Source organism: Macaca thibetana, chromosome 9 (assembly GCF_024542745.1).
Source record: "Macaca thibetana thibetana isolate TM-01 chromosome 9, ASM2454274v1, whole genome shotgun sequence".
NCBI classification, from domain to species: Eukaryota; Metazoa; Chordata; class Mammalia; order Primates; family Cercopithecidae; genus Macaca; species Macaca thibetana.
Window position 1 is genome coordinate 112712827 of NC_065586.1, and position 26647 is coordinate 112739473.

The 26647-nt window shown below is 44.0% G+C and overlaps 1 protein-coding gene across 1 annotated transcript; it reads left to right on the forward strand.

Moving 5' to 3' along the window:
* On the forward strand, positions 1-24469 carry LOC126962326 (pancreatic lipase-related protein 2). The gene is made up of 13 exons (XM_050803176.1): positions 1-45; positions 382-430; positions 2993-3147; positions 5300-5425; positions 6215-6349; positions 7109-7220; positions 9309-9428; positions 10586-10705; positions 13922-14040; positions 15958-16087; positions 17556-17667; positions 21438-21605; positions 24362-24469. Exons 1-13 carry the CDS (start codon positions 43-45, stop codon positions 24423-24425), a joined length of 1413 nt encoding a protein of 470 aa, XP_050659133.1. The 5' UTR covers positions 1-42; the 3' UTR covers positions 24426-24469.
* Positions 24470-26647: the final 2178 nt, after the last annotated feature.

Here is a 26647-nt window from a genome sequence, read left to right on the forward strand (position 1 = left end):
CCACAGCCAACCTGCTGGGCTGAGTGGAAGCTCTGGTGCAGGATGGTAAGTCAGGGCCCCATGTGGGCAGGGGATTGGGCAGGGGATTTGGCAGGGCTGGGGCAGCCCAGGCTACAAGAGGGGCATGGCCCAGAGGCAGGGAAGCCGCTACAGTGGAGCCCCTGAGTCCAGGATCCTAGCGTGCTGCTGTCTCCCTGTGCACTGGGAGGACTCAGCCTCAGGGTCCCCACCTCAAGGGAGAGGCCTGTGGGGCCCGGGGTTGCTGGGTGTCTGTTCCACTCACTGTCCGTGTGACCAGGGCTCCTGACTCGGCTGGGTCCTGCCCCTGCCAGTCTCACTGTGCGCGTGGGTCTGTGTGTGTCTGTGTTTCCTTCCATGTAGATGCTGCCCCCTTGGACCCTCAGCCTTCTCCTGCTGGCCACAGTCAGAGGTGAGGATGCTGTCACCATTCCTTTAGGGAGAAAGTGACATACCTGGGCTGGCCTTTGGTGAGGCAGCTAGAGGTATATTAATAATTATTATCATGATTATGAAGAGCATTATCGTTACTTAGAGAAAACAATTGTGCCACTCAGAGAATGTTGACTCTCAGGCAGACACAGGACACTGTGCTGGACACGGGAGTATCTCTGGTAACCCTCCTCCTTGGCCCCCTTCTTCCTGCAAAGGCTTTTATGACTGGGAGAAGTGGAGGGTGTGGTGTTCCCACTGGGTCCCAATGCCCTTGTCCCTGCCTGCAGACCAAAGCCATGTGGATGTGCCCCCTCCCAAGAAAGCCCAGTCTTGCCAGGCAAGCCTGCCTTTCTGCCATCATGCCCACGTGTCCTCTTGTCAGAGTCACCGTTTCTGTCTCTCCAATTTGTTCCCCTCACCTGGTTCTGTCCAGAGGAGATACAGATATTCAAGTTCTACTTATCCTAAAACACCAATCACCTCCCTTTCTTTTGGAGCCCCCTGAGCCCCAGCCTGCTGACTTCCCATCTGCCTACGCCTTCACAGGCGTGCTTCCTCCAGGAGCCGTTCCCTCTCTGTGGGGGCTGCCTCACCTCCTCTCCTGCCGGAATATCTCACTGCCCAATTTGGCCCCCCAAGCCCTGCTGTAGCAGACATGGCCTCCTTGGGTCCCTGTGGGGGCTTTCTTCTGCCTTGTGACCCTTCCCCCTTGTCTTCTCAACCCCGCCAGCCCACTCTTGGCCTCTCCTTCCAACCTGGCCATGATTTAAGACCGGGCTGCTGACAGCGGAGCCGGGGGTGGGTGCAACTGCTCCTCCAGCCATACAACTCCTCTTCATATCCTTTGCTGACCTGCAGCCTCCTCCTGCCCCAAATGTGGACATTCCCCAAGGCTCACGCCAGGCTCTCTCCTCATCTCTTTCCTCCTGGGGCCTTCCCTCTTGCCCAGCTTCTGGTCCTCCCGAGTTGCAGGAAACCCTATCAGGGCCAAGCCTCAAGCCTCACTCTCACTGCCCCCAGCCTCCTCAGGCTCTTCCGCTTCTCAGCCCCCTGTACTCGAGTCCCAAAAACACAGGACTGCCTGTGGAAGCACAGCACTGCCCCTGCCACCACCACCTCCCCTCACCCTCACCAACTCATACCTTCCAACGCTTTCCTGCTCTCTACTTAAGAGAGCCCAAATGTCTTGCATTCGAGCCCGTTCACTTAACCAATGTTTCCCTGGGGCAAACATTGCTTGAGCCTCCTAGAGTCCACCTCCAAGCGTGCACCCTCTTTCTGGAACGAATTCAACGCCATCGGTATTGCTTCCGTTAGAGCTCCTCTCTTTCTGGACAGGGTTCATATCTCGTTTATCTTTGTGTCCCCTCAAGTTCGAGCTTCATTCCCGTTTAAACTTCTTGGGTTCAAATCCTGCCTCCACCACTAGCTGTGACCTCGGGTAGCTTACCTTGTCTCTCTGTGCCTTGGTTTCCTCAGCAGTAAAATGGAGATAATAATAAGTCCATATTTGTGTTTTCAGGCTTAAATGATATTATACCAGTAAAGTACTAACATGGTATCTGGCACATAGTAAACAAGTATTAACTATTATGAGTTTTTTTAATGATTCACCAATATTTGGTATCATCAGTACAGGAGTTGAGGAAGCATAAGGGAAAGGACTCATTATAATCCTTTGGGTTGAAATTATGTCACCTTTAGTGACCATATCCTGTGATCATGTTTATGTCATGGACACAGAAAGTACTCTCGGACTTAGATGTGGTTATTTGGATCATGGATTACATGTATTGAGTTTCTACCACACGTAGTGTGATACACAAATCATTCCTGTTCTTAAGAAACTTATCTTTTCAAAGCAAAAGGGAAAATATGAAACGGCAGAGAATCATTTGAAAAAATATGCATAAAAGAATGACTTGAAGACACGTGAATTGGTGTGGGCACGGCCTATGCTGTATGCAGTAGAGATGGGAAAACAAAGTAGCAACTCTGTGCTACAGAGTTTGTAGGCACTTGATACTCACTACTGGATGCTTACATGTAAAGGGCCAGCTGCAAGTTTCCTGAAAGAGGTAGTTTTAAGGCAGCAGTTTGTATTAGGTTGGTGCAAAAATAACTGCAAAAAAACATTGCTTTCAATGGCAAAAACCGCAGTTACTTTTGCACCAACCTATACATCAGCAATGCCCCAATTTGCCTAATGGTAAGGGGCACTTACTGAATATGTGTTTCTAGGACCCCACCCCAGACCCTCTGAATCAGAATCTCTGAGGGAGGGACTTATGAATGTGTAGATGCAATACACCTATTCCCCACAATGTCCCCTGTCCCCACCCGCCCTTCCCACCCCGCCATGCTGCAGCCCCCAGGTGATTCTTATCGTCCCAGAAGTTTGGGAAATGTTGATGGCAAAGATAAAGACCAGCACTGGCCTTAGCCAAACCGAGGCTCTGTCCTGCAGAATTTTCCTGTATGGATATGACATTGCTTCTTTCCAGAAGTTCACACATGTCCTGTTTGTGGCTCACCCTAGGAAAAGAGATCTGCTATGGACAACTTGGCTGCTTTTCTGATGAAAAACCATGGGCAGGAATCCTTCAGCGACCTACAAAATTACTTCCCTGGTCCCCCGAGGACATCGACACCCGCTTTCTTCTGTACACAAATGAAAATCCAAACGACTTCCAAGTAAGAGTGGGCATGTAAACGCTGCATGGTGGGTATATTTGGGCTGCCACAGTGGAGTCTTTGCATGGCTGTCTAGGGCATAAGTCACTGCCTTGGAATTTTCTAGAAATTGGATTCTAGACATAGAATCCAATGCGTAGCTCTCAGGATCATAAATGCCTGAGTATCTGATGAAATCTACTGATGCCTAACCAAGAAACTTACACATTCACACACACTGGTGCAGAGAATTTCAGTGGCTACCCCAGCATAAATGCCGTTTCCTGGGAGGAAGGGACTATGAGTAGCATCTATGGAGAAGCCCAGGCCTGGTGTAGCCACTGGAAAGTTATCTCGTTTCTACACAGGAGAGTGGAGGGAGAGAAGCCTTTTGGGCATTGGGGGTGGGGGCAGGTGTAAATCCTTCCTGAAGAGCTAGAAGACAGGTAGGGGAGAGGGGACATGTAACCACAATAGAGAAAAGATGAGGTCTTCTGGAGCAACCTCCAGTTTGCAGCAGGTCTGCCCAGCAGAAGCAGATCAGACTTGCTCCAGGGTGTCAGAAGTGACCAGGAGACAGTTTCAAGGAAGACATTGCTGAGAATCCAGCAGCTCACAGCTCTGGTCCCTGACAGAGTTTAGGGATCCAGGTGTCTGTCTCTAGGTTTCTGAGGTCGCCCACTGTGGGACTCTATGTGACAGCCCAGCTTTCTTACTGCTACCAGCCCAGAGTCAGCCTGGACATGGTTACTGTGCTATTTTTATTTTGTGATCCTTCTTCTGGTGTCTTGTCTGTAAGGGTTGGTGGAAGGGTGTCCGAGCAGCCCATGGTAATTTAGAAGTGCGTTCCAAAGTCTCATAGCTCCACTGAACTGAATTTGCCTCCAGGCTTAAGCTTCTGGTCCAGGGGTTCCTCACCTTTCCTGTGCCAGGAACCTCTTTCACCACCTGGGAGAAGCCTAAAGACCCGTTCTTAGGTCATTGGTTTTTTTTGTTTTGTTGTTGCTGTTTTTCTTGTTTTTTTGTTTTTTGGTTTTTTTTTTTTTTTGGAGACAGAGTCTTGCTCTATCACCCAGGCTGGAGTGCAGTAGCGTGATCTCGGCTCACTGCAAGCTCTGCCTTCTGGGTTCACGCCATTCTCCCGCCTCAGCCTCCTGAGTAGCTGAGACTACAGGCGCCCGCCACTGTGCCTGGCTAATTTTACTTTTGCATTTTCAGTAGAGGCGGGATTTCACTGTGTTAACCAGGATGATCTCGATCTCCTGATCTTGTGATCTGCCCGCCTCAGCCTCTGAAAGTGCTGGGATTACAGGCGTGAGCGACCACGCCTGGCCAGGTCAATGTTTTTAAATGCAAAAACAAAACATATTGGATTACAAAAGAAATGAATTATATTGAAAAATAATTGGCCGGGCGCGGTGGCTCAAGCCTGTAATCCCAGCACTTTGGGAGGCCGAGACGGGCAGATCACGAGGTCAGGAGATCGAGACCATCCTGGCTAACATGATGAAACCCCGTCTCTACTAAAAAATAATACAAAAATCTAGCCAGGCGAGGTGGCGGATGCCTGTAGTCCCAGCTACTCAGGAGGCTGAGGCAGGAGAATGGCGTAAACCCGGGAGGCGGAGCTTGCAGTGAGCTGAGATCCGGCCACTGCGCTCCAGCCTGGGCGACAGAGCTAGACTCCGTCTCAAAAAAAAAAAAAAAAATTACCAAAACATTTAAACATATAAATACGTGATATATTCATACATGTGCTTTTTATATCTCACTAAATAACAAGATCTAGTGGTTGGCCTAATAACTACTATAATTTAAAATATTTATGAGTACAAATGATATTTTTAGATACCTGCAATAATTATATTATGACCTGAAAATACCTGTGACTGCTACGGGGGACAGAGTCACAGGTGTTGCTAATACCACTGTGGTTTATTGTCTAGTTTTGTGATTAACTGAAATACTAGATATGGATTAAGGATTAATTAAATCAGAGGGTCTGTGAACTTGGACTTTCTGATTTCTATCCACAACCCCAGGTCAGGAGCTCCTTCTAGTCCGACCCAACTTCGTGGGTGTTGAAGCTATGATATCAGTTCTGAAACTGGCTCTAATAGGCTTGTGGCTTGGAAAGGCCAACACTCAAATTAATCTTTTAAAATTAAACCAGCTAATCACTGGCACCGAACCAGACACCATTGAGGCTTCAAACTTCCAACTGGACCGCAAGACACGCTTCATCATCCATGGCTTCTTAGACAAGGGGGAGGACAGCTGGCCGTCGGACATGTGCAAGGTGGGGCCCCACCACTTGGCCACTCTCTGATGAGACCAGCACCCAACACACAGATTCAAACACTGCACCCCCAGTTTCCCTTAGACCAGGAAATGAAATACTTCAGAGAAAGATGGGTCCTTTTTAACACCACCGAGTAAAGCCCAGTTCCCAAGGGCATCCATTGCTAAAATCTCCCTACCTACCAATTTCTAGCCAACAATCTCCTATGAGGCTGAAGACACCCAGAGTTCAGTCAAAAAGTCTCGAGGTAGAGACTGCAGCAAACTACTGGGCATTTATCCTTGATGACGTATGCAAAACCCCTTTGTGATGTTAAAAAACACTTAAATTTTACCCTCTAAAGCACCGCTATCCAATAGAATGTTCTGCAGTGATGATGGTATTCTATATATGCACTGTCCAAATCAGAAGCCACTGGCCATGTGTGTTATTCAGCACTTGAAATGTGGCTGGTGCAACCGAGGAGATGAATTTGACATGTAATTGAGTAGTAGTCTGTTCACATCTGACTTAGTAAGTGGTCTTTTTAACCTGGTTGTGTTCCTAACGATGTGTGAGACCTTAGACACGTCACTTACCCATTCTGGGGTTCAGTTTCCGTATCTGTTAAGCGGGTATTAGCATGTCAGTCCATAGCACTGCAGTGAGGGTGCCGTCATGGCAGGTATAGGAATATTGAAACTCTGGCATGGGCTAGGCGTTTGACAGATGTGAATGCCTATCTGTGGGGTATGCAACTGGGGGCTGTTTATAAATTGATTTCTCTCCCTTGTTTGTCTTCCCCAGAAAATGTTTGAAGTGGAGAAGGTGAACTGCATCTGTGTGGACTGGAGGCACGGGTCCCACACAATGTACACCCAAGCCGTGCAAAACATTCGGGTCGTGGGGGCGGAGACAGCTGTCTTAATACAAACACTGTCGGTAAAACCCTGCCTGGGCCCTGTCCTGTGGGTAGGGGTCAGAAAGAGGGGAAGGGAGGCGCGGAGAGGCAGCCTGGGGACCCGTGGGCATGGGTAGGAGCCAGTAGCCAGTAGCCCAGGTTGTGATCAAGAAGGACCATTCCCAAGATGAAGGCCCTTCCTCTTTGCCTGCTGTCCTGAAGACACTTTGCCCTATCACTGTCTAGCTATGGGACCTGAGGCAAACTGAGCCTCGGTTTCCACTTTTGAAATAGAGCTCAGGCTGTTCTGCAGGGGTCAGAGAGCAGTCTGGGCTGCCCAGCAGCTCCCAGTGCAGAAGATGAGTTTTCATCCTCAGCCAACCCACGAGGGAAGGCCCTGGACCTTTCTGCAGGATCTATGGGGCGGGGCGGGGCAGAGAGAGGGCCCACTCTACCCGCGCTCTCCCAGACAGGCCATACCCCACGCAGGGACGAGGGAAGAGAGCTGGGGGTGGGGCGGTCCGGGGCGGCAGGCCGTGTGCCTCGCCCGCCCAGGTGGCCTGCAGTTGGCGTGGTGGCCGCTGGTCAGCACTGTTGCCCTGCGCACGAGCCGGCCCCGGGGGACTCTCAGGCTGCAGATGGCGAGTGGGGTCGCCCTGCCCCAGGCGGTGTGCTCAAGCCGTGGGGGTCGAGTTTCGAGCCCGGGTCCTGCCCCCATCCCTGGCAGGGCCCGGCGCCCGGCTCTCCGACCAGCGGGTCCCCACACGGTGCTGTGTTCCTGACGCGCTATCCCTCCGCAGACGCAGCTGGGGTACAGCCCTGAGGACGTGCATCTCATTGGCCACAGCCTGGGCGCGCACACGGCCGCGGAGGCGGGCAGGAGGCTGGGGGGCCGCGTGGGCAGAATCACAGGTAGGGGTCGCGGGGCTCCGGGCGGCCCCCGGGTGTGCACGGCGAAGGGCACCCCTGCTGGTCTTCCCAAGGGCGCCCCTGCTGGTCCTCCTGGGTACCGATTTTTTGTGATGACCGGTCTTAAATTTAAAAATAATTTTCCATAATGTGTATTAGAAAATGGATAATTAAAAATAAAAATGCATTCATTTTTTCCACACCTGTAATCCCAGCACTTTCGTAGGCTGAGGCGGGAGAATCGCTTGAGGCCAGGAGTTCGAGACCAATTTGGCAACATGGTGAAACCTTGTCTCTACAAAAAAAGTTTTAAAGTTAGCCAGGCGTGATGGCTATCGCCTGTAGTCCCAGCTACTCGAGAGGCCCAGGTGGGAGGACTGCTTGAGCCTACGTGTTCCAGGCTGCAGGGAGCTGTGATAGCCCCACTGCACTCCACCCTGGGTAGTAGAGGGAGACCATATCTCAGAAAAAGAAAGAAAAGAGAAAGAAAGGAGGAAAGAAAAGAAGGGAAGGAGGAAAGGAAAGAAAGAAAGGAGGGAAGGAAGGAAGGAAGGAAGGAGAAAGAAAGAGAGAAACAAGGAAAGAAAGAAAGAGAGAAAGAGAAAGAGAAAAGAAAAGAAGCGAGGCCGGGTGCGGTGGTTCATGCCTGTAATCCCAGCACTTAGGGAAGCCAAGGTGGGTGGATTATGAGGTCAGGAGATCGAGACCATCCTGGCTAACAAGGTGAAACCCCGTCTCTACTAAAAATACAAAAAATTAGTCAAGCGTGGTGGGGGGCACCTGTAGTCCCAGCTACTGGAGAGGCTGAGGCAGGAGAATGGCATGAACCCAGGAGGCGGAGCTTGCAGTGAGCCGAGACCGTGCCACTGCACTCCAGCCTGGGCGACAGAGTGAGATCTCAAAGAAAAGGAGAAAGATTTAACTAGCACATTAAATCCATGACTTAAGGACTATTATTTTCAGAGTATGGCAAAGTAAAAGAAAAAATGTGAGATGGTTTTAAAAATTCATCAGTTCCACATAATTGTTTGAATGTCTTTACTGTGCCAGGCAAAGACAGAAAATGCAAATGCACACTGAGACCCGCCATATAGAAGGTGCTCAGTAAATATTGAATGGATGAATGAAGCACTAAACTGAATGCATACAAGGCAAAGACACAAATAACTATTTATTTTGTGCAGCCAAATCAGTGTGTAACTTCTCTAAACAGTTCACATCAACATTTAATGAACGTCCCTTTGCCCAAGGCACTGGGTGAAGGATGAGGGGGTATTGGTTTGTGTTTATGTAGAATTTTGCAGTTTGCAAAGTCCCTTCTCTTACATCTTTTCATGAGGGTTTCACAACGACCCTCTAAGGTAGGTGGTTGTCATTATTCCTACTTTTCCGGTAAGGACACAGAAGCTCAGAGAGGACAGACATTTGACCTGCAGCAGAACTAGGGCAAGAATACAGGCCTCCTCCTCCCATGCTCTGTTTCTCTCTGAAGATGACCTGGGCACAGCCCCTGCCACAGGAAATCCACTGTCTAGTCCAGGAGGCAGACAACTAAGTAGGCAAATAAAAATCAAAGCAGCTTGCAAAATAATACAATGTGGATGGAATGGGCTGAGAAAGGAGAGGGGTTAGATTTTCCATTTAACCATGAGGAGGTGGCGTGTGAGCTGGGTTTGGAGGAGAAAGATTTAGATAAAGGAGGAATGTGGGAAAGGGCACAGCAGGCTGGAGAATGGCATGAGTCACACAAAGGAGTAGATGCGTGCAACTGGGTAAGGCCTGGGGTTTTGTAGTCTCTGAGAGCAGTAGCCAAATGGTAACATGTGAGGACAAAAAGAAAAAGGGAAAGGAGGGGTGTACGGGGGCTACCCAGATCCTTCACGGAGCCAGGCACTGGGGATTTCTGAATGTTCATCCACAGGCAATGACCCCATTCCCAGCCTTTCTGTCCCAGACTCTCTCTCCCAGGCAGACCAAGAGCTGCAGACCCAACCCCCAGAACCATAGCTGCTGAAGTAGGAGCTCAGTCTACCAGTACTGGGTCTAAATCCCAGTTCTTAGAGTTCAGCCTGCCTACCTTCTCTCTTTCAGGGCTGGATCCAGCAGAGCCTTGCTTCCAGGATGCGCCTGAGGAGGTTCGGTTGGACCCATCTGACGCCATGTTTGTGGATGTGATTCACACAGATTCTGCTCCCATAGTTCCTTCCCTAGGTGAGTTCCTCAATCCCATCTCCTGCTGACCTGTGCTACAGCTAATGACATTGGGTCCAGATATCCCCTCTCACACACACATACACAGACAGCAGGGGAGGCCATTTGAAATAGCTACAGGAATAGCTTGGGCACCAACCAGTCAAAATGGGTAGCAGTCCCAAATAAATAGCTAGTACAATGCCAGTGGAATCAGCCTGCAGTCCTGGGTTAAACAAAAACCCTTCTGTAGTCTATGAAAGGTTGTCAATCAATCTTCAAACTCTGCATCCTTCCCCAATCTACCAGTAACTAATGTGGCGGAAGTATTTATTCTTAAAACTTGACCTGTACTTGCAAAATACAAAGTTAATTTTTGAATATTTTTCTTACTTCTTCAGTCAAAGCTTTGGTTACACTTTGTTTTGTTGGAGACTTTATCCCTTTATTTAATTCTTCTAAAATCAGTGTTCTTTTTTCAATATTTTCTTAGGTAGCCACTCATGAAACTTGCCAATAAAGGGTATGTTTTTGATGATGATGATGATGTTATCACTTAATTAGTGTTTACTATGTGCTACACTGAACATTTTGCATACATTAGCTCATTAATTCTGTAACACTCTAAAAAGTGGGCTTTATTATCACCATTTCATGGCTGAGGAACTGAAGCTCAATTAGGTTAAATAATTGTCCCAGATCACAAAATCTGTCAGTAAAACCAGGATTTGATCATGGGTTCGTGCGCTTTGAAAGCCAAAGATCCTAGCCATATGCTATGGCTCACAATATAACATTATGTAGTCTCCACATAACAATATAATGTAGACATCAAAATTTTAAAATGAGTAAAGTAATACAAATTGCACCAGTCTTGATATGTCTACTGGTGCATGATGGTACTAGGGCATATTAATATGATCCAGGACTTTCTGAGACACACAGATACACATCTGTGTCTCACTTACCCAGAGCCCAGCCCCCGCCCCCATCTCACTTCCTCTGCCCTCTCCTTCCTCCTCATCTTGCCAAGCACCCATCTCTGAGAACTTTCTGCAAAGCTAGAGGCAGTGGTAGCTGTGATGAAAGGAGAATTTGCCAAAAAGGGTCTTGCTCTGTCCACAACCTAACTTTGGGACCACTCACCTCGCCGCTTACATCTGCTTCAAATGTTTTAGGTTTTGGAATGAGCCAAAAGGTGGGCCATCTGGATTTCTTTCCAAATGGAGGGGAGGAAATGCCTGGGTGTCAGAAAAATATGCTTTCAACCGTCATTGATATCGATGGAATATGGGAAGGTATGTAAATTAAAGAAGTAAGACAGTAATTGCTCTGTTTGGGGAGAAAGCCGAATGTATAGGCTGGCCTTCATAATGCTGTCATTTGCCACCGTTTATGGAGTGTTGTGAAAATGTGCCAGGCATTTTCACAATACTGATGTGAGATGGTTACTCTGATTTTGCAGATCCAAAAACTGAGGATCAGAAAAATTATATAACTCAATTGGGCGTGGTGGCTCATGCCTATAATCCCAGCACTTTGGGAGGCTGAGGCAGGCAGATCACTTGAGGTCAGGAGTTCGAGGACAACCTGGCCAACATATTGAAACCCCATCTCTACTAAAACTATAAAAATTAGTTGAACGTGATGGCATGCACCTGTAGTCCTAGCTACTCAGGAGGCTAAGACATGAGAGTCACTTGAACCCAGGAGGTGGAGGTTGCAGTGAGCCGAGATAGCACCACTGCACCAGCCTGGGTGACAGAGTGAGACTGTCTCAAAAAAAAAAAAAAAAAAAAAAAAAAAAAAATTACATAGCTCATCCAAGACCACTCTGTATCTAAGCCCAATTTCTAACTATAAAGCCCTGATCTCATGCCCCAGCCTGTGTATCTGCCTGTTGTCAGGATCCTGGGATAGCGGCTTGGCTGATATGTTGGCTCTGGCTTTGACTACCCATCCTATCTGCAGCACTTGCTCCTCGAAGAACTGCAGGGCATAGGCCAAGATTTGAAGGCCTTGACTTGCTTGTCTTGCTTGCTGGTTGCTGTTGTTAGGTGCTAGAAATGGAAGGGGACTTCGCTGAGAAGAAGACAAAGGAGGGATGTGCTCTTTGGGTTTGGGGTGCACGTGTAGGAGGGGGGACCTGGAGGTCTGGGAGACCCGTGGTGGCTGCTGGCCAGCTGTGTACATTTCTGTTCATCTGAGAGAGCAGGGCCCATGCCCCGCCATTAGGTGACCTCATTGACCCATCTGATTTGCTGCCCCTTGCTCTGGCCTTTTTTGATTCCTCTTTCTCCTCCCCTGACACCAGGCTTCACTCTCCTCTCTGAAAAGGGAGGTTTTGGGCCTGTCATCATTTTACTCTTTATTTTTCTGAGCTAGGAGTTCCCCAAGGCCGAGGACTGTGTTTTGCACATTTCAGACACTCCAGTACCCTGCTCAGGGCCTTGTCCAAAGCAGGCACGAAATGTACTTTTACATTGAGTTGAGTAGCTTTGTGTGGCATTTTAATATTCCATGTGCTTTATGTCAAAGAGTAGAGTCGACAAAGCGACCGCCAGCATCCACCAGCATATAAACGGAGCTTTTGTCCCCTCAGGTAACTCCTGGGGAGATGTGACCATTCCAGGCTCCCTGAAAGTGCACCAGAGTCACAATAATAGCTGCCGCCTCCCACAAACGATGAGCAGGGCACACATAATAGGAACGAGCCCAGGTTTAATTAGAGAGGCAATTTTGAGTGAACCAGCCCATGAGCACTGGAGTGTTTCTATTGTGTCAAGCTCCGAGTCACCCAGGCACTGGGCACTGAGGAATAATTAAATCCACTTTCTCCTCCATTATGGGGTCCCAGAGCAGCAATTTTGGATGAAAGAAACAATTAAGTTTGAAACAGGTGCTGTTGTCGGGTGATGAGCGCTGACGTGGGCACAGGGAACCTGGCTTCAGCTGGAAGTCACTGGGTCGAGGGCCGGGAGCCGTGGACAACGAAGCCACCTTGGGCACAAAGGGAAGTGTTCCTTTCTCAGTGGGTGGCGATAAAGCCCTGCAGACCCCCCAGGAGTGGTCCACAAGTGTGCCAGGGTCACTGTGCATTTCTCCATGGGAAGTTTTCTACCAAGGAGCCAGAGAAATGAAAAAAACACCTTTCCATACTTTTTCGAAAGAAAAGGATGATAAATAAAATGCAGTGAGAGTGGCCAGAGGTCATGGCCACCTTGCCGTCACCGCTTTTACCTTGTGCCTTGCATAGCAAAGAGGAAGAATCAAAAAGCCTGGTTGATGGGGAAGGCCTGCCCAGTGTGTCCAGGGTCCTCACAGAGATAGGATGTGGTCTGCAGCAGCATTGGATGGGCCGGCACGGTAACTGTTTTTAAGATGCGGATGCGCTGCCTCCACTCATGCATATGAAGGTTTTCACGTATAAGTGGAGGTACTGGCTTCTTATGAAAAATTAGAGGACCCAGCGATTTGGGGCTTTGAACATGTAACACCTGGCTAGACTGTGCAGGGTTAGAGGGGCCCTTTTTATAGCTATTGCTATCTTCTCTTAGTCTCTCTCTATATATATACATATATATATTATATATATACACACATATATATTATATATACACACATATATATATATACACACACAATATATATATTATAGTGTACGTGTGTATATATACTATAGAGAGTGTGTGTGTATGTGTGTGTGTGTGTATATATATATACCCTCTCTATGTCTCTCTCCTCTGTCTCTGCATTTCTCTTCTCTCTTTCTGCCTCTCCTCTGTCTCTATCCTCTCTCTGTCTTTCTGAATCTCTCTTTCTCATCCTATCTCTTTTTGTGCCTTTTTTTCTCTCTCCATTTCTCTCTGTCTCTGTCTCTGTCTCTCCCCCTCCGCCAACTCTGTGTCCCTCTCTGACTCTCTGTCTCTCTCGCCTACACCAACTCTCTGTCTCTCTCGGACTCTCTCTCTTTCTCTCCCCCTCAAGTCTCTCTGTCTCTCTCTGATTCTCTGTCTCTGTCTCTCTCTCTTCCCTTACCAACTCTCTGTCTCTCTCTCTCTCCCCCCACCGACTGTCTCTCTCTCTCCCCCCACCAACTGTCTCTCTGATTCTCTCTTACTCTCTCTCTCCCCCCACCAACTCTGTCTCTCTCTGACTCTCTCTCTCTCTCTCTCCCCGACCAACTGCCTCTGTCCGCCTCTCTCTCCCTCTCTGTCACTTTGTGTGTCTCTCTCTCCCCTACCACCCCACCCTACTCCCAGCCCCCAGCCCTTCTCATTCATTTGTGTTACGTGCCTGGCCCCTGGAAGAATGGACAAAGGTGCTTGTCAGGACGTGTCACTCCTCCACAGTCACCTAGCCCTGAGTAGGTCCCTCCTCAGCAAATGTCCCAAGATATTCAGGAGCCGACACCCATCGGTGAAATGTGCAGGTGATTCCTCCTTAGTCAGAATGGATTGTTCACGCTTAAAAGTGAAGGCCTCCTTTGAGCATCCAGGGTCTTTGTTTTTCAGGAATTAGTAACTTTGCAGCTTGCAATCACCTGCGAAGCTTCGAGTATTACTCAAGCAGCATCCTCAACCCCGATGGCTTCCTGGGCTATCCCTGTGCCTCCTACAATGAGTTTCAGGAGGTAGGTTACCCCAGGAGGCTGAGGAAGATGTTGGTGGCTCTGTTTGGGGTGTTTTTGTGGTCCTGTGGCTTAGAACAGAACAAAGAGATGTAACTCTGCAACTAATGAAAGGAGGTAATAGAAATTCTGTGCCTCACAAAGCCATCTTCCCCCGGGCAGCAGGCTGGGCTGGAGGGGAAAGGCACAGACCTGACTGTGGTGGGCCCTTACTAGGGTCCCCAGTTGTTCATTTAGAAAAATTTCCAATTTACAAAGAAGGTGAAAGAAGACTAATGATGAATACTGTACACCTATCACTTAGATGCACCAATTGCTAACATTTTATATGTGTGTATGTACACTTTTTTCTAAATTATGTGAAAGTAAATTAAAGACATTATGACATGTTACTTATAAAAACTTTAGCCTCCATCTCTTAAAAACAAGATCCTTCTCCTATAGAATAACATTCAAGAAATGTATCTTTGATACACTAATATTTTCTAATATATAGTACATATTCAAGCTTCTCCAGTTATCCAAATAATGCCCTCTAGAGCTATGTCTGTTTGCCTGCCTTCTTTCTTTCTTTCCCTTGTTCTCTTTTTTTTTCTTGCATTGCAATTATTTTGTTGTCTCTTTAGTCTCTTTTAATCAAGAACAGCTTCCCATTTTTTCTTGGTCTTTGAAGACTTGCCACTTACGAGGATTTCAGACCAGGTACTTGGCAGAATATCCCACTCTCTGAAATTGTTTGATTTTTTAGGGGGTGCTTCAATTGGTAGTAGCAGGTCCTTCTCAGTGTATTAAAACTAAAGACATTCATTTAATTTTCATTCATTATTTGATGACATAAATTCATTCATTATTTGATGACTTAAACTTTAATTACTTGTTTAAGATGTTTAAACTCACATTTTGTCCTTCAAAACTAATTTTAACCTTGACATTCTTGGGTTGAACTGAGGTCAAAAGGACATCATATTTGATCTCCAAGGTCTGTGAGTGTTCAGTGAGAAGCCTTCACTGTGCTAGTTCTTGCTGGGTCATGGATAGCAACGTGGCCTCTAGTACTTGTCTTATTTCTTCCAAATCACAAAATAGCTCTACACACCATGCATTTTGGATGTGGCATGAGGCCAAAGAGCAGATGACAATGACACTGTGGCATAAAGCAATCAAATCCCTGATTCGAAGACAGCAAATTGCCTTCTCTGGGCCTAATTAAAGAACTATCATTTGAGAAACAACAAATAAGAATCAACAAGTCTGGAGAAATAATTCACATTAAAGTGAAAATGGTCCTGGATCTTCCCTTCCTCACTTCTTTTGAAATAACTTGTTATCTCTCCCATTTACTTCTCCCTAAATATATTGTATTGCATTCCCCATTCATGTTTTAATTTTACTGCTTCCTGGATATGACTTGTTTTCTCAACTATACTCCAAGTTTTCAAGGCACTTATTTGGATACTCTGCAGGGCCTAGCACAGTTCTATGCACAATTCCAAGGATGGAAGCATGGATGCATGGGTGCATGGGTAGACAGATGCAGGAATGCATGGATCAGTGGATAAGTAGGATAATGGATGACTCATGGATGCATGGATGCATGGGTAGATAGATGCAGTAATGCATGAGTCAGTGGATAGAAGGGAGAATGGATGGACACATGGATGCATGGGTGAATGGGTAGATAGATGCAGAAATGGATGGATTAGTGGATAGGTATGAGAATGGATGAATGGGTAGATGAAAGGATGGATAGGGGATGGATGGGTAGATGGATGGTTGCATAGGTAAATGAAAGGTGGATGGTTGGGTGGGTGATGGGTAGATAGGTAGATAGACATAGGAAGGAAGATGAATTGACTGATTAAGTGAGTGAGTCAAAGGTCTACCACTAACAGACACATTATGTTTTTTTTTTTCCACTAGAATAACTGTTTCCCTTGTCCAGCTGAAGGATGCCCCAAAATGGGGCACTATGCTGACCAATTTGAGGGGAAAACCAGTGCTGTGGAACAAACCTTTTTCCTGAACACAGGAGAGAGCGGTAACTTTACTAGTAAGTTTCCATTTTACTCACTTCAAATTCTTGCAAATAATTTTAAAAAGTGTGCCAGCCTTATTAGTCAGTATCCTTGGTAACGATGGATAGAAACTTAACTACAACAAGGTTAAGTTGTAATGAAAGGACAGTGAAATGGAATTTGTGTTGGATCTCACCCCTCTAACCAATACTCCTGCCCAGCAGAGAAAAGCATAATGATTGGCCCAGGCTGGGTCACATGTTCACCCACCCCTGGTGCAGGAAGGATGCATCTATTAACAGAAGAGGGCAACGTGAAAGTCACTGTAAGTCAAGAAGTCACTGCAGTCATGACTGTTATATTGGTCCTCCTACATACACACACACACACACACACACACACACACACACACTTTGTGGTGATGTCATTTTGCCCTGCTTCTTATTTTAAAAGTACAAGACAGTAAAATTATCAAGACTCATTTACTATGAATAATATCATATAATGGCTGGAAAGAAGAGCAGTTATTTTCTAAGGGAGTTTCAAATTTAAAAATTTATATCAGCACCTTACAAAACACTTTTCACATACAGTATTTCCTTTAATCCTCAAAATATTTATCATAAAAGATAACAGTTTGGCTGTATCTATAAAATTTTGTATGCACATTCATTTAACCCAGTAACTTCACTTCTCAGAATGTACCAGAGAGAAATACTTGCATGTGTGCATAAGATGATGTGTTCAAGCATGCTCACTCTTTGTTTTTAAGAGCAAAAGATTGAGGGGAAAATCTAAATGTCCACCAGTTGGTAAATGACTAAATACTATAGATTAAATACTACATGTAACCATTAAAAAGAAGGTTATACTTATGCATACTGAAGAGAGAAAACCTCTAAGATGTATTAAGTAAGAAGGCAAGTGACAAAACAACATGCAATACACCCAGTGTCTTCATTTTTCAGACTGCTGTAACGTAGTACCATAGACTGGGTGGCTTATAAATAGTAGAAATGTATTTCTCACAGTTCTGGAGGATGGAAATCCAAGACCATGGTGCCAGCACGATCAGGTTCTGGTGCACATTGCTGTCTTCTTGTTGTATACTCCCACATGGTGGAAAAAGGACAAGAGAGCTCTCTGGGGTCTCTTTTATGAGGTTACTGATCCCATTCATGTGGGCTCTTACCCACATGAATTCAGTCCATTGTACCATGTATCAGTCAAAATACACATGTGCAGTATCAGCTGCCCTTCATTCATCAAGAGCGCATACCTTGCTGTGTTCATAAGGGACTGTGCTGAACCATAATATTTACTGACCCCTGAGTCCCTCGCTCCCGCCTAGAAACTTACCCCCTTAATTCCTGGGCCCCAGGAATTCAATTAAGTCACAGTCCTTTTACGTCTTACCCCTGGAGGATTCACAGCTTGGAACAATAATGTTTTCATTTTTTCAATAAGATGAGTTCATTAAATGGGTTGTATTTCTTTGGACAGGTTGGAGATATAAGGTATCAGTCACACTTTCTGGAAAAGAGAACGTGAATGGGTACATCAGGATTGCTTTGTATGGAAGTAATGGAAACTCAAAACAATATGAGATTTTCAAGTAAGTTCACTAGTAATGTGAAATGATCATACTTTCCATAATAGATTATTCAAAATCGACTGAGTATAAAGTGCTTTATAGATCTAGGCATCTATTATACAGAACCACTGAATCCTAGGATGTTAGCTGGAAGAAAGTTTCAGTGTCTAGTTCAATCATCCCGTTTTACATATGAGAAGAGTGAGGCCCAGAGAGTGGGAACTCACTATTTAAAATGAGTCATGTGCTAACTCCTTTTGGAATGTCAGTCATCTGACTAGATTGTTTTTTTCTTTTTTTGTTATTTTATTTTAGATTCATGGGGCACATGTGCAGATTCATTACATGGGTATATTGTATAATGGTGAGGTCTGGACTTCTAGTGAACCTATTACCCAAACAGTGAACATTGCACCCAATGGATAAATTTTTAACCCTTATCCCCATCCCAACCTCTCTCCTTTTGGAGTTCCCAGTGTCTATTCTTTCCAGCTTTATGTCCATGTGTACCCATTGTTTATAAGTGAGAACATGTAGTATTTGATTTTCTGTTTCTGAGTTATTTTGCTGAAGATAATGGCCTTCAGCTTCATCCATGTAGCTACAAAGGACATGATTTCATTCTTTTTATGTCTGCATAGTATTTTATGTTGTCTATATACCAAATTTTATTTATCCAATCAACCACTGATGGACACTTATGTTGATTCCATGACTTTGCTATTGTGAATATTGCTGTGATCAACATACAAGTGCAGGATTTTTCTGATAAACTATTCCTTTTCCTTTGGGTAGGTACCCAGTAGTGCAATTGCTGGGTCAAAATGAAGTTATATTTTTCTATCAAGTTATTTGAGAAATCTTCATACTGTTTTCCATAGGGGTTGAACTAATTGACATCCCTACCAACAGTGTGTAAGCATTCCCTTTTCTCCATATCCTTGCCAACATCTGTTATTTTTTTGACTTTTTAATAATAGTCATTCTGACTGATATGAGATAGTATCTCACTGTGGTTTTAATTTGCATTTCTCTAATGATTAGTGATGTTGAGAGTTTTTTTATTTGTTTGCTTGAGGCTTGTATGTCTTTTGAGAAGTCCTTTGCCCACTTTTTAATGGGGTTATTAGTTTTTTTCTTGTTGATTTAAGTTCCTTGTAGATTCTGGATATTAATCTTTTGTCAGATGCGTAGTTTGTAATATTTTCTCCCATTCTATAGTTTGCCTGTATACTCCATTGATTGCTTCTTTTAATGTGCAGAAACTCTTTAGTTTAATTTAAATGTGACTGAATTAAACTAAAGAGTTTCTGTCTATTCTTGTTTTTGCTGCATTTGCTTCGAGGTCTTAGTCATAACTTCTTATTTTTTTTCTGTTTTTCTTTTTCTTTTCTTTTTTTTTTTTTTTTTTTTTTTGAAATGGAGTTTCACTCTTGTTGCCCAGGCTGGAATGCAATGGCGAGATCTCGGATCTCAGCTCACTACAACTTCCACCTCCTGGGTACAAACGATTCTCCTGCCTCAACCTCCCAGGTAACTGGGGTTACAGGAGCCCGCCACCACACCTGGCTAATTTTTTTGCATTTTTAGTAGAGATGGGGTTTCACCATGTTGGCCAGGCTGGTCTCAAACTCCTTTCCTCAGGTGATCCACCTGCCTCACCTAGGCCAATGTACAGGAGTTTTATCCTATGTTTTCTTCTAGAAGTTTTATAGTTTCGGGTCTCATATTTAAGTCTTTCACCCATCTTGAGTTAATTTTTGTATATGGTGAAGAATAGGGGTCCAGTTTTATTCTTCTGCCTATGGCTAGCCAGTTATCCTAGCACCATTTATTGATTAGGTTTATTCAATAACCCTTTCCTCATTGTTTATTCTTGTTGACTTTGTCAAAGATCAGTTAGCTGTAGATATGTGGCTTTATTTCTGGGTTCTCTATTCTGTTCCAATGGTATATGATATATGTGTCTATTTTTGTACCAGTACCATGCTGTTTTGGTTACTGTAGCCTTGTAGTATAGTTTGAAGTCAGGTAATGTTATACCGCTGGCTTTGTTCTTTTTGCTTAGATTGCTTTGGTTATTGGGGCTCTTTCTTGTTCATATTCTAAAATATGAACAATTTTAGAATTGTTCTAATTCTGTAAAAAATGGCATTGTTAATCTGATAGGAATTATGTTGGTTATTGGGGCTCTTTCTTGTTCATATTCTAAAATATGAACAATTTTAGAATTGTTCTAATTCTGTAAAAAATGGCATCGTTAATCTGATAGGAATTATGTTGAATCTGTAGATCACTTTGGATTCTTCCTATCCATGAGCATGGGATGTTTTTCCATTTGTTCGTGTCATCTACAATTTCTTTCATCAGTGTTTTATAGTGCCCCCTGTAGAGGTTATTCACCTCCTTGGCTAAATGTATTCCTAGGTATATTTTGTGTTTGTGGCCATTGTATATGAGATTGAATTCTTGATTTGGTTCTCAGATTGAGAATTTTTGGTGTATAGAAACGCAGCTGATTTTTGTGCATTAATTTGTATTCTAGAACTTTACTAAAGTGATTTATCAGGTCTAGCAGACTTTTAGGGGAATTGTTAGGATTTTCTAGGTATAAAAATCATGTCATCAGTAAACAGAGATAACTAGACTTCCTCTTTTCCAATTGGTTGCCTTTTATTTCTTTCTCTTGCCTGATTGCTCTGGCTAGGACTTACAGTACTGTGTTTAATAGGAGTAATGAGAGTGGACATCCTTGTCTAGTCCCAGTTCTTAGGGTGAATGCTTTCAACTTTTCTCCATTCGATATAGTGTTAGCTGTGGGATTGTCATATATGGCTTTTATTATTTTGAGGTATGTTTCTTTGATGTCTAGTTAGTTGAGGGCTTTTTATCATGAAGGGACATTAAATTTTATTAAAAGCTTTTTCTGCATCTATTGAGATTATTATATGTTTTTCGTTTTTGATTCTGTTTATATGTTGAATCACATTTGTTGATTTGCATATGTAGAACCATCCTTGCATTCCTGGAATAAAACCCACTTGATTGTGATGAATTACCTTTTTAACTTGCTGTTGGATTTGGTTTGCTAGCATTTTGTGGGGGATTTTTGTGTCTGTGTTCATCAGGGATATTGCCTATAGTTTCCTTTCTCACTTGGGTTTTGCAAATATCAAAATCTCTTCAGGCAAGGCACATCTGTATGGCATATAACCAACACACACCCCATCCTCACACACATAGGTACACACATGAAGCCTGTGGCCATCTCATCCATGTTGTGTAGCCTCAGCATCTGGCCTTTGCTGGGCATATGAGGTGCTTGGTAAATATGTGTTAGATGAATGCATAACCTGTGCAACAAAGTTAGGTTCTGTTTTTGCACTTTTACATAAAAATGTTTGTGTTGAATTAAATGTCCTTGACAAATTCCTGTAATACACATGAGATACTAACAAATGGCATCTGCTGAACCACATGCATCCTTAAACATAAGACATTGCCCCAAATCGTCCTGTAGCAAACTTTAGACCATTAATATGCCACCCCAAATATTTGACTTAGCTGTAGATAAAAACTAAAACAGTGGAAATCTGGAGTCCAATATTTTTAAAAGGTGTGTTCTGCACAAATACTTTTATGTTATGGCAGCCCCTGGATGTGTATGAAGTCATTCGAGGTGTTTGCAGAAAACCAACAACAGTAACTATTGTTTAGAGAAGTGATAGATTGCGATCATCTTATGTATTCATATATCCAGCTGATATAACATTTTATGTCCATATTTTCAGAGGATCCCTCAAACCAGATGCAAGTCACATGCATGCTATTGATGTGGATCTCAATGTTGGCAAAATACAGAAAGTTAAGTTCCTCTGGAACAACCGTGTGATAAGTCTATTTAAGCCCAAACTGGGGGCTTCCCATATCACAGTGCAAAGTGGTGAAGATGGGACTGAGTACGTATTTTTTATTGCATCTAAGTTTGGTTATTTATATTTACATATTGATCTATCTGTCTATGCATTCATTCATCCAATTGCCCACCTACTCATCTATGTACCCATCTACTCATCCATTCACCTACCCATCTATCCATTTCTCTATCCTTTTAATCACTTAACCACTTACCCATTCACTTATTCCTCTACCCATCTACCCAGACACCTATCTCATCATTCTTCTGGCCCTCCAGCCATTCTTTGATCTTCCCATCCATCCATTCATCTTCCCAGGTGTTCATCTCAACTCTCCATCCATCCATCTGATTTACTTTGAAAAACCAAAATTGTTTTCCTTAGGCAAAATTCAACTTGGCAGGGGCAAGGCATGTAGGCACAGATAGGCACAGATTCAAGAAACGGGCAAATATGAATGACTGTTTTATCTCAAACAATAAGGAAAGCACTTGGGAAGTACATAGGGGAAATCTCTGAGTTAATTCCAGTTGTTGTACAGTTATTAACGTAAACAGGTTTGTTTGGAGACTATAGCATTAGAGGGATACACACTGTGTTGGGAATCTGGCTCATAATGACAAGTTCTTCCATTCTGAGAGAATAGAATCCTACTTAGTAGGCATTGGGAGAGAACATAACTGTTTTTAAAATATGGAAAGAACGACACCTCAAAAGAGGATAATTAAAAAACAATGGGATAATAGAGAATAAAGGAAACATAAATGTCGACTCTCAACTGCTCTCATTTTAAGATGAGGAAGTAAGATTTGGAAAGTCAAGTAACTTGTCTAAGGTCATGTAGGGAATCTAAAGGGAAAAATACTGGACTTCAGAATGTTTTCAAAACACACACCAAATCTTTGCTCAGCTGCATGACTTAACTTTGCTGGCTGTAAAAGTGGCAATAATCCCAATTGCTCAGTGTATTATTGGAAGGATCAGATGTCACAGTCAACGGGCCGTCATTTTGTGTACAGTAGACCCCCTTACCTGTGGGGATGGGTGATATGCTCCAAGACCCCAGTTGGATGCCTGAAACCTCAGATAGTACCAAATCCTACATATACTATGGGGTTTTTTTCCTATTCATACATACTATATGAATAGGAAATATGCTGGACAAAAGGACAATTCATGTCCTGGGTGGGACAGAGCTGAACAGAGCAAGATTTTATCATGCTACTCAGAATGATGTGTAATTTAAGACTTACGAATTGTTTGTTTCTAAAATTTCCCATTTCCTATTATGGGACCTCAGTTGACCATGGGTAACTGAAACCATGGAAAGCAAAACTGCAGATAATGGGGGGCTACTATACTCAGTTGTGAGGCACAACAAGGACTGGGACCCAGGTCTTCTGACAGCCCATCCAGGGTTCTTTCCACTGTGCCCATCAATTCAGCCAGCTGGATATGAAACTGAGAAGTCCATATGGTCTGGCAGTGCAATGCAATGTGAAAATGTCTGGATTTCTCAGTATTTAAGTGGGGGTGGAGTTCCTGTTTTAAGTACAGTATAGAACACATGCTGTATAATCCAAACACCAGAGTCCCCAACCCACATGAGGGCTCTCTCATCAAGAAGCTACATTCTGAAGCTAAACCTGGAGGGATGGCCAGCTTGGCCACACTGTTCCCCTTGCCTCAAAGACACCTGCAAGAGAAGGAAGAGGCTGGAAGTGGCCAGCTTCTCATGCTTGGTGCTTGCTCCAACCTGACTTGGTTAGTTTCTCAGGATTAATAACCCTCCAGGATCTTTTTTATTTTTAAGAAATTTTATTGAAACATAATTCCCATAAAACACAATTCACCCATTTAAAGTGTGCAATTTAATGGCTTTTAGAATATTCACAGAGTTGTGCAACTATCACCACAATGTTAGAATATTTTCATCACCCTAAAAAGAAACCCCATACCTGTTAGCCATCATCTCTCAACCTGCACATCCCTTTTCCTCAGCCCTAGGCATCCACTAATTTACTCTGTGTCTCTGTAGGTTTTCTTATTCCGGACATTTCATGTAAATAGAGTCATACAGTGTATAGTCCTTCATGACTGCCTTCTTTCATTTAGCATAATGTTTTCAAGGTTCATTCATGTAGCATGTATCAGTACTTCATTCTTTTTTATTGCCAAATAATTCTATTATATGAGCATGCCACATTTTATTTATTCATTTATCAGTTGGTCATTTGGGTTGTCTCTACTTGGGGGCTATTATGAATAATGCTGCTTTGAAATTATGTACAAGATTTTGTTTTCATCCTCTTGGGTATATACCTAGGAGTGGAACTGCTTGGCCGTATGATAACTCTGTTTAACCTTTAGAGGAACTGCCAAACTGTTTCCAAAGTGGCTGCCACATTTTTCATTCCCAGAGCAGTGTATGAGGGGCCCTCTCTGACCTTAATTTGACAGAGAAAGTCCCTCTGAGCTGGCTGGGGCACTATTGGTCCCTGGAACTCGTTGCTAGACCCAAAGAGGCAGTCCCATCAGAGACCCCTCGGTTTTGCAGTTTGCAAAGCTTCAGTTTGACATGGCTGATTCACTTGCCACCCATTCGGAGCTCACCCAGGGAAAGGGGTGCTCTTTGAGCAGGTTTAGTTAGTAAGAATTACTCGGACTCTGCCTGGCAAAGCAGAACTTTTAGGTCAAGGGGAGCTGAATGCAGGGGGTTGCCCGAATGCTGTTTACTCATCTGAAGTCACATTTCCACAAGCAAAAGAGCCTCATGCTGACAATGTTTTCCTCCACAGGTATAACTTTTGCAGCAGTGACACTGTGGAAGAAAACGTTTTGCAATCTCTTTACCCTTGTTAAAAACGTGGTGCGACTATTGCGGTAATAAAATTTGTAATGCACTCAGTTTGAGGGTGAGCTGTTAGTTTGACATTCTCTACTTTCTGGGTTCACGTTTCAAAAATGATTTGGGGGACTGGAGCCAAGTTTGCCACAGGTGACACCTGGAACTTCTCACCCACTTACCTCTGCCACCGTCTCTCTCTTTCCAGGCACTTTAGGTGGCCTTTCTAATGGATTTTATTTCCTTAGACAGTGGACTTCTGTCCTATTTGTAAAGGTCATTGTTGCTGTCACTTGCTGCCCACCCAGCCTTTAACATCATAGGGGAACAAGGTAGACACCACATAAGAATTCAGAAAATACAAAGAGAAGAAAAGCAAAAAAAGGAGAATGAAATAAAATATCCCAAGATATTGCCGCATTTTGTGGCAGGTGTAATTCCAAACTCTGATGATTCTGGTTACAATCCACCTGCGGCATGGAAAAAGCAGGGCTTTAAAAAAAAATTAATGCATGCCCATGTTACAAAATTCAAATGATACAGAAAAGTATTCTTACAAAAGGTGAATCTCCTTCCCCTTTGCCTTCAGGTCTCTCAGTTCTTCCCAGAGACAACTTGGGTTTTTTCAAGAAATAGTCCACATATACTTATGGATATATCTATTTTACACACTCAACCCTGCCACACCCTTTTTGTCCAAGCCCAGATGACAGAATAGTATACACACTGTTCCACATCTTGCATTTTTCACTAACAATAAGTTGCATATTAGTCTCTAATGGTACAGAAAGAGTTTCTCCATTCTTCATACAGTTTCGTAGATTCCACTGAGAGATGTACATGGTATGTATGGTTGGACTATTTTCTATTATAAATATCCATGCAATTAATATCCTTTCATGATATCTTCTACATTATATAGCTGATCAATAAATATTTGGAATAAGTTTATTTTGACAAATATTGCCAAATTGCTCTCTATAGCGATTGTATCAATTTATTCAACGAACAACATAGTAGGTTGAACCATATGCAATTGCACTTTTAAAGGCCAGAAAAGCCAAATGTTGGCAATTTCATGTGATTCATTCTAATATGAGAGCGTTTCACACTCTCGCCAACATGAGTATTGTGAAATCTTTTGCCAATTTGATAGGGGAAAGTGTTTTTCCTTACATTGTAATTTGCTTTATTTTATTATGAATGAGGTTTCAGTATTTAATGGGCTCTTTGTATTTCTTCTTCTGTGAATTATCCAAATTCTTTGCCAATTTTAGGCATCTTTTTAATACAATTTTTACTTTAAACAGCTCTTTAATATTAGGAAAACTAGAATATTCCATCATATGCAAATATTTTGCTCAATCTATCCTCTGCCAATGGAGGAAAAAGAACGCCAACAGGAGGGGCTGAGACAGCCACTCACAGGGCCTGGACCTGTCTGCCCTGTGCCCAGCTCATACTTAGAGGGTTCTGCCGGTCCCCATCACCCCAGTGGCTTCCCAGAGGGCTCCAACCACCTGAACTCACACTGGTCAGAGACAGGTGAGGTAGCCAGGCTTGGGTTTTCATGTCTCTTTCCTGAGCGTGATACTGGTCACCAGCCTGTGTGGTCTGTTTTTTGAGGCTATGCCCAGATTTGAGGGGCCAAGGACCTCCTCACCCAAGCTGCGGGGGCCTGTGCAGAGGAGGGTCCAAGGACCTCCTCAACCAAGCTCCTGGGGCCTACGCAGAGCACAGCCGTGGAAGCCTGACCTCCTGACCATGCACCACCTCCCATTTGTCCCCAGCAGAACTGCCTGGGGACCCCAGACAGTAAATGGGCGGGTGCCAGGTAGAGGGTGTTGCTTTCAGGGCCTGGGAGTAGTGCTGTAGGGTGCACCTGTTGTGCCAGGGTGGGGTTATTCACTGTTCAATTCTTAGAATCCTGAAATGGCTTCATCTAGCAGTTTGAGAAAATGGCATCATGACAGCAGTGGCTGTTGCATCAGGAGAATTGCAGGTAATTCTTCCTTCCACTGAGATTTGGAGAATGGGGGTAAAGGAACTCTGTCTTCCCTTTAAGGGGAGGCCTCTAATACAAACAGAACTGGAGTCCTTGAGTTCAATATCTTGGGATTTTTTTGTTTCCTTCTTCTTTTTGGCTTTTCTTTTCTTTGTATTTTCTGAATTGTTTTTCTTAAAACCCTTTACAGCATTTATTTGTTTTCATTTTTTATTTTTTTGAAGATGGAGTCTT

Coding starts and splice junctions, on each gene's coding strand:
- LOC126962326 (XM_050803176.1), top strand. Junction 6,350..7,108: donor TCTTAATACAAACACTGTCG/GTAAAACCCTGC, acceptor ATCCCTCCGCAG/ACGCAGCTGGGGTACAGCCC. Junction 7,221..9,308: donor CCGCGTGGGCAGAATCACAG/GTAGGGGTCGCG, acceptor TCTCTCTTTCAG/GGCTGGATCCAGCAGAGCCT.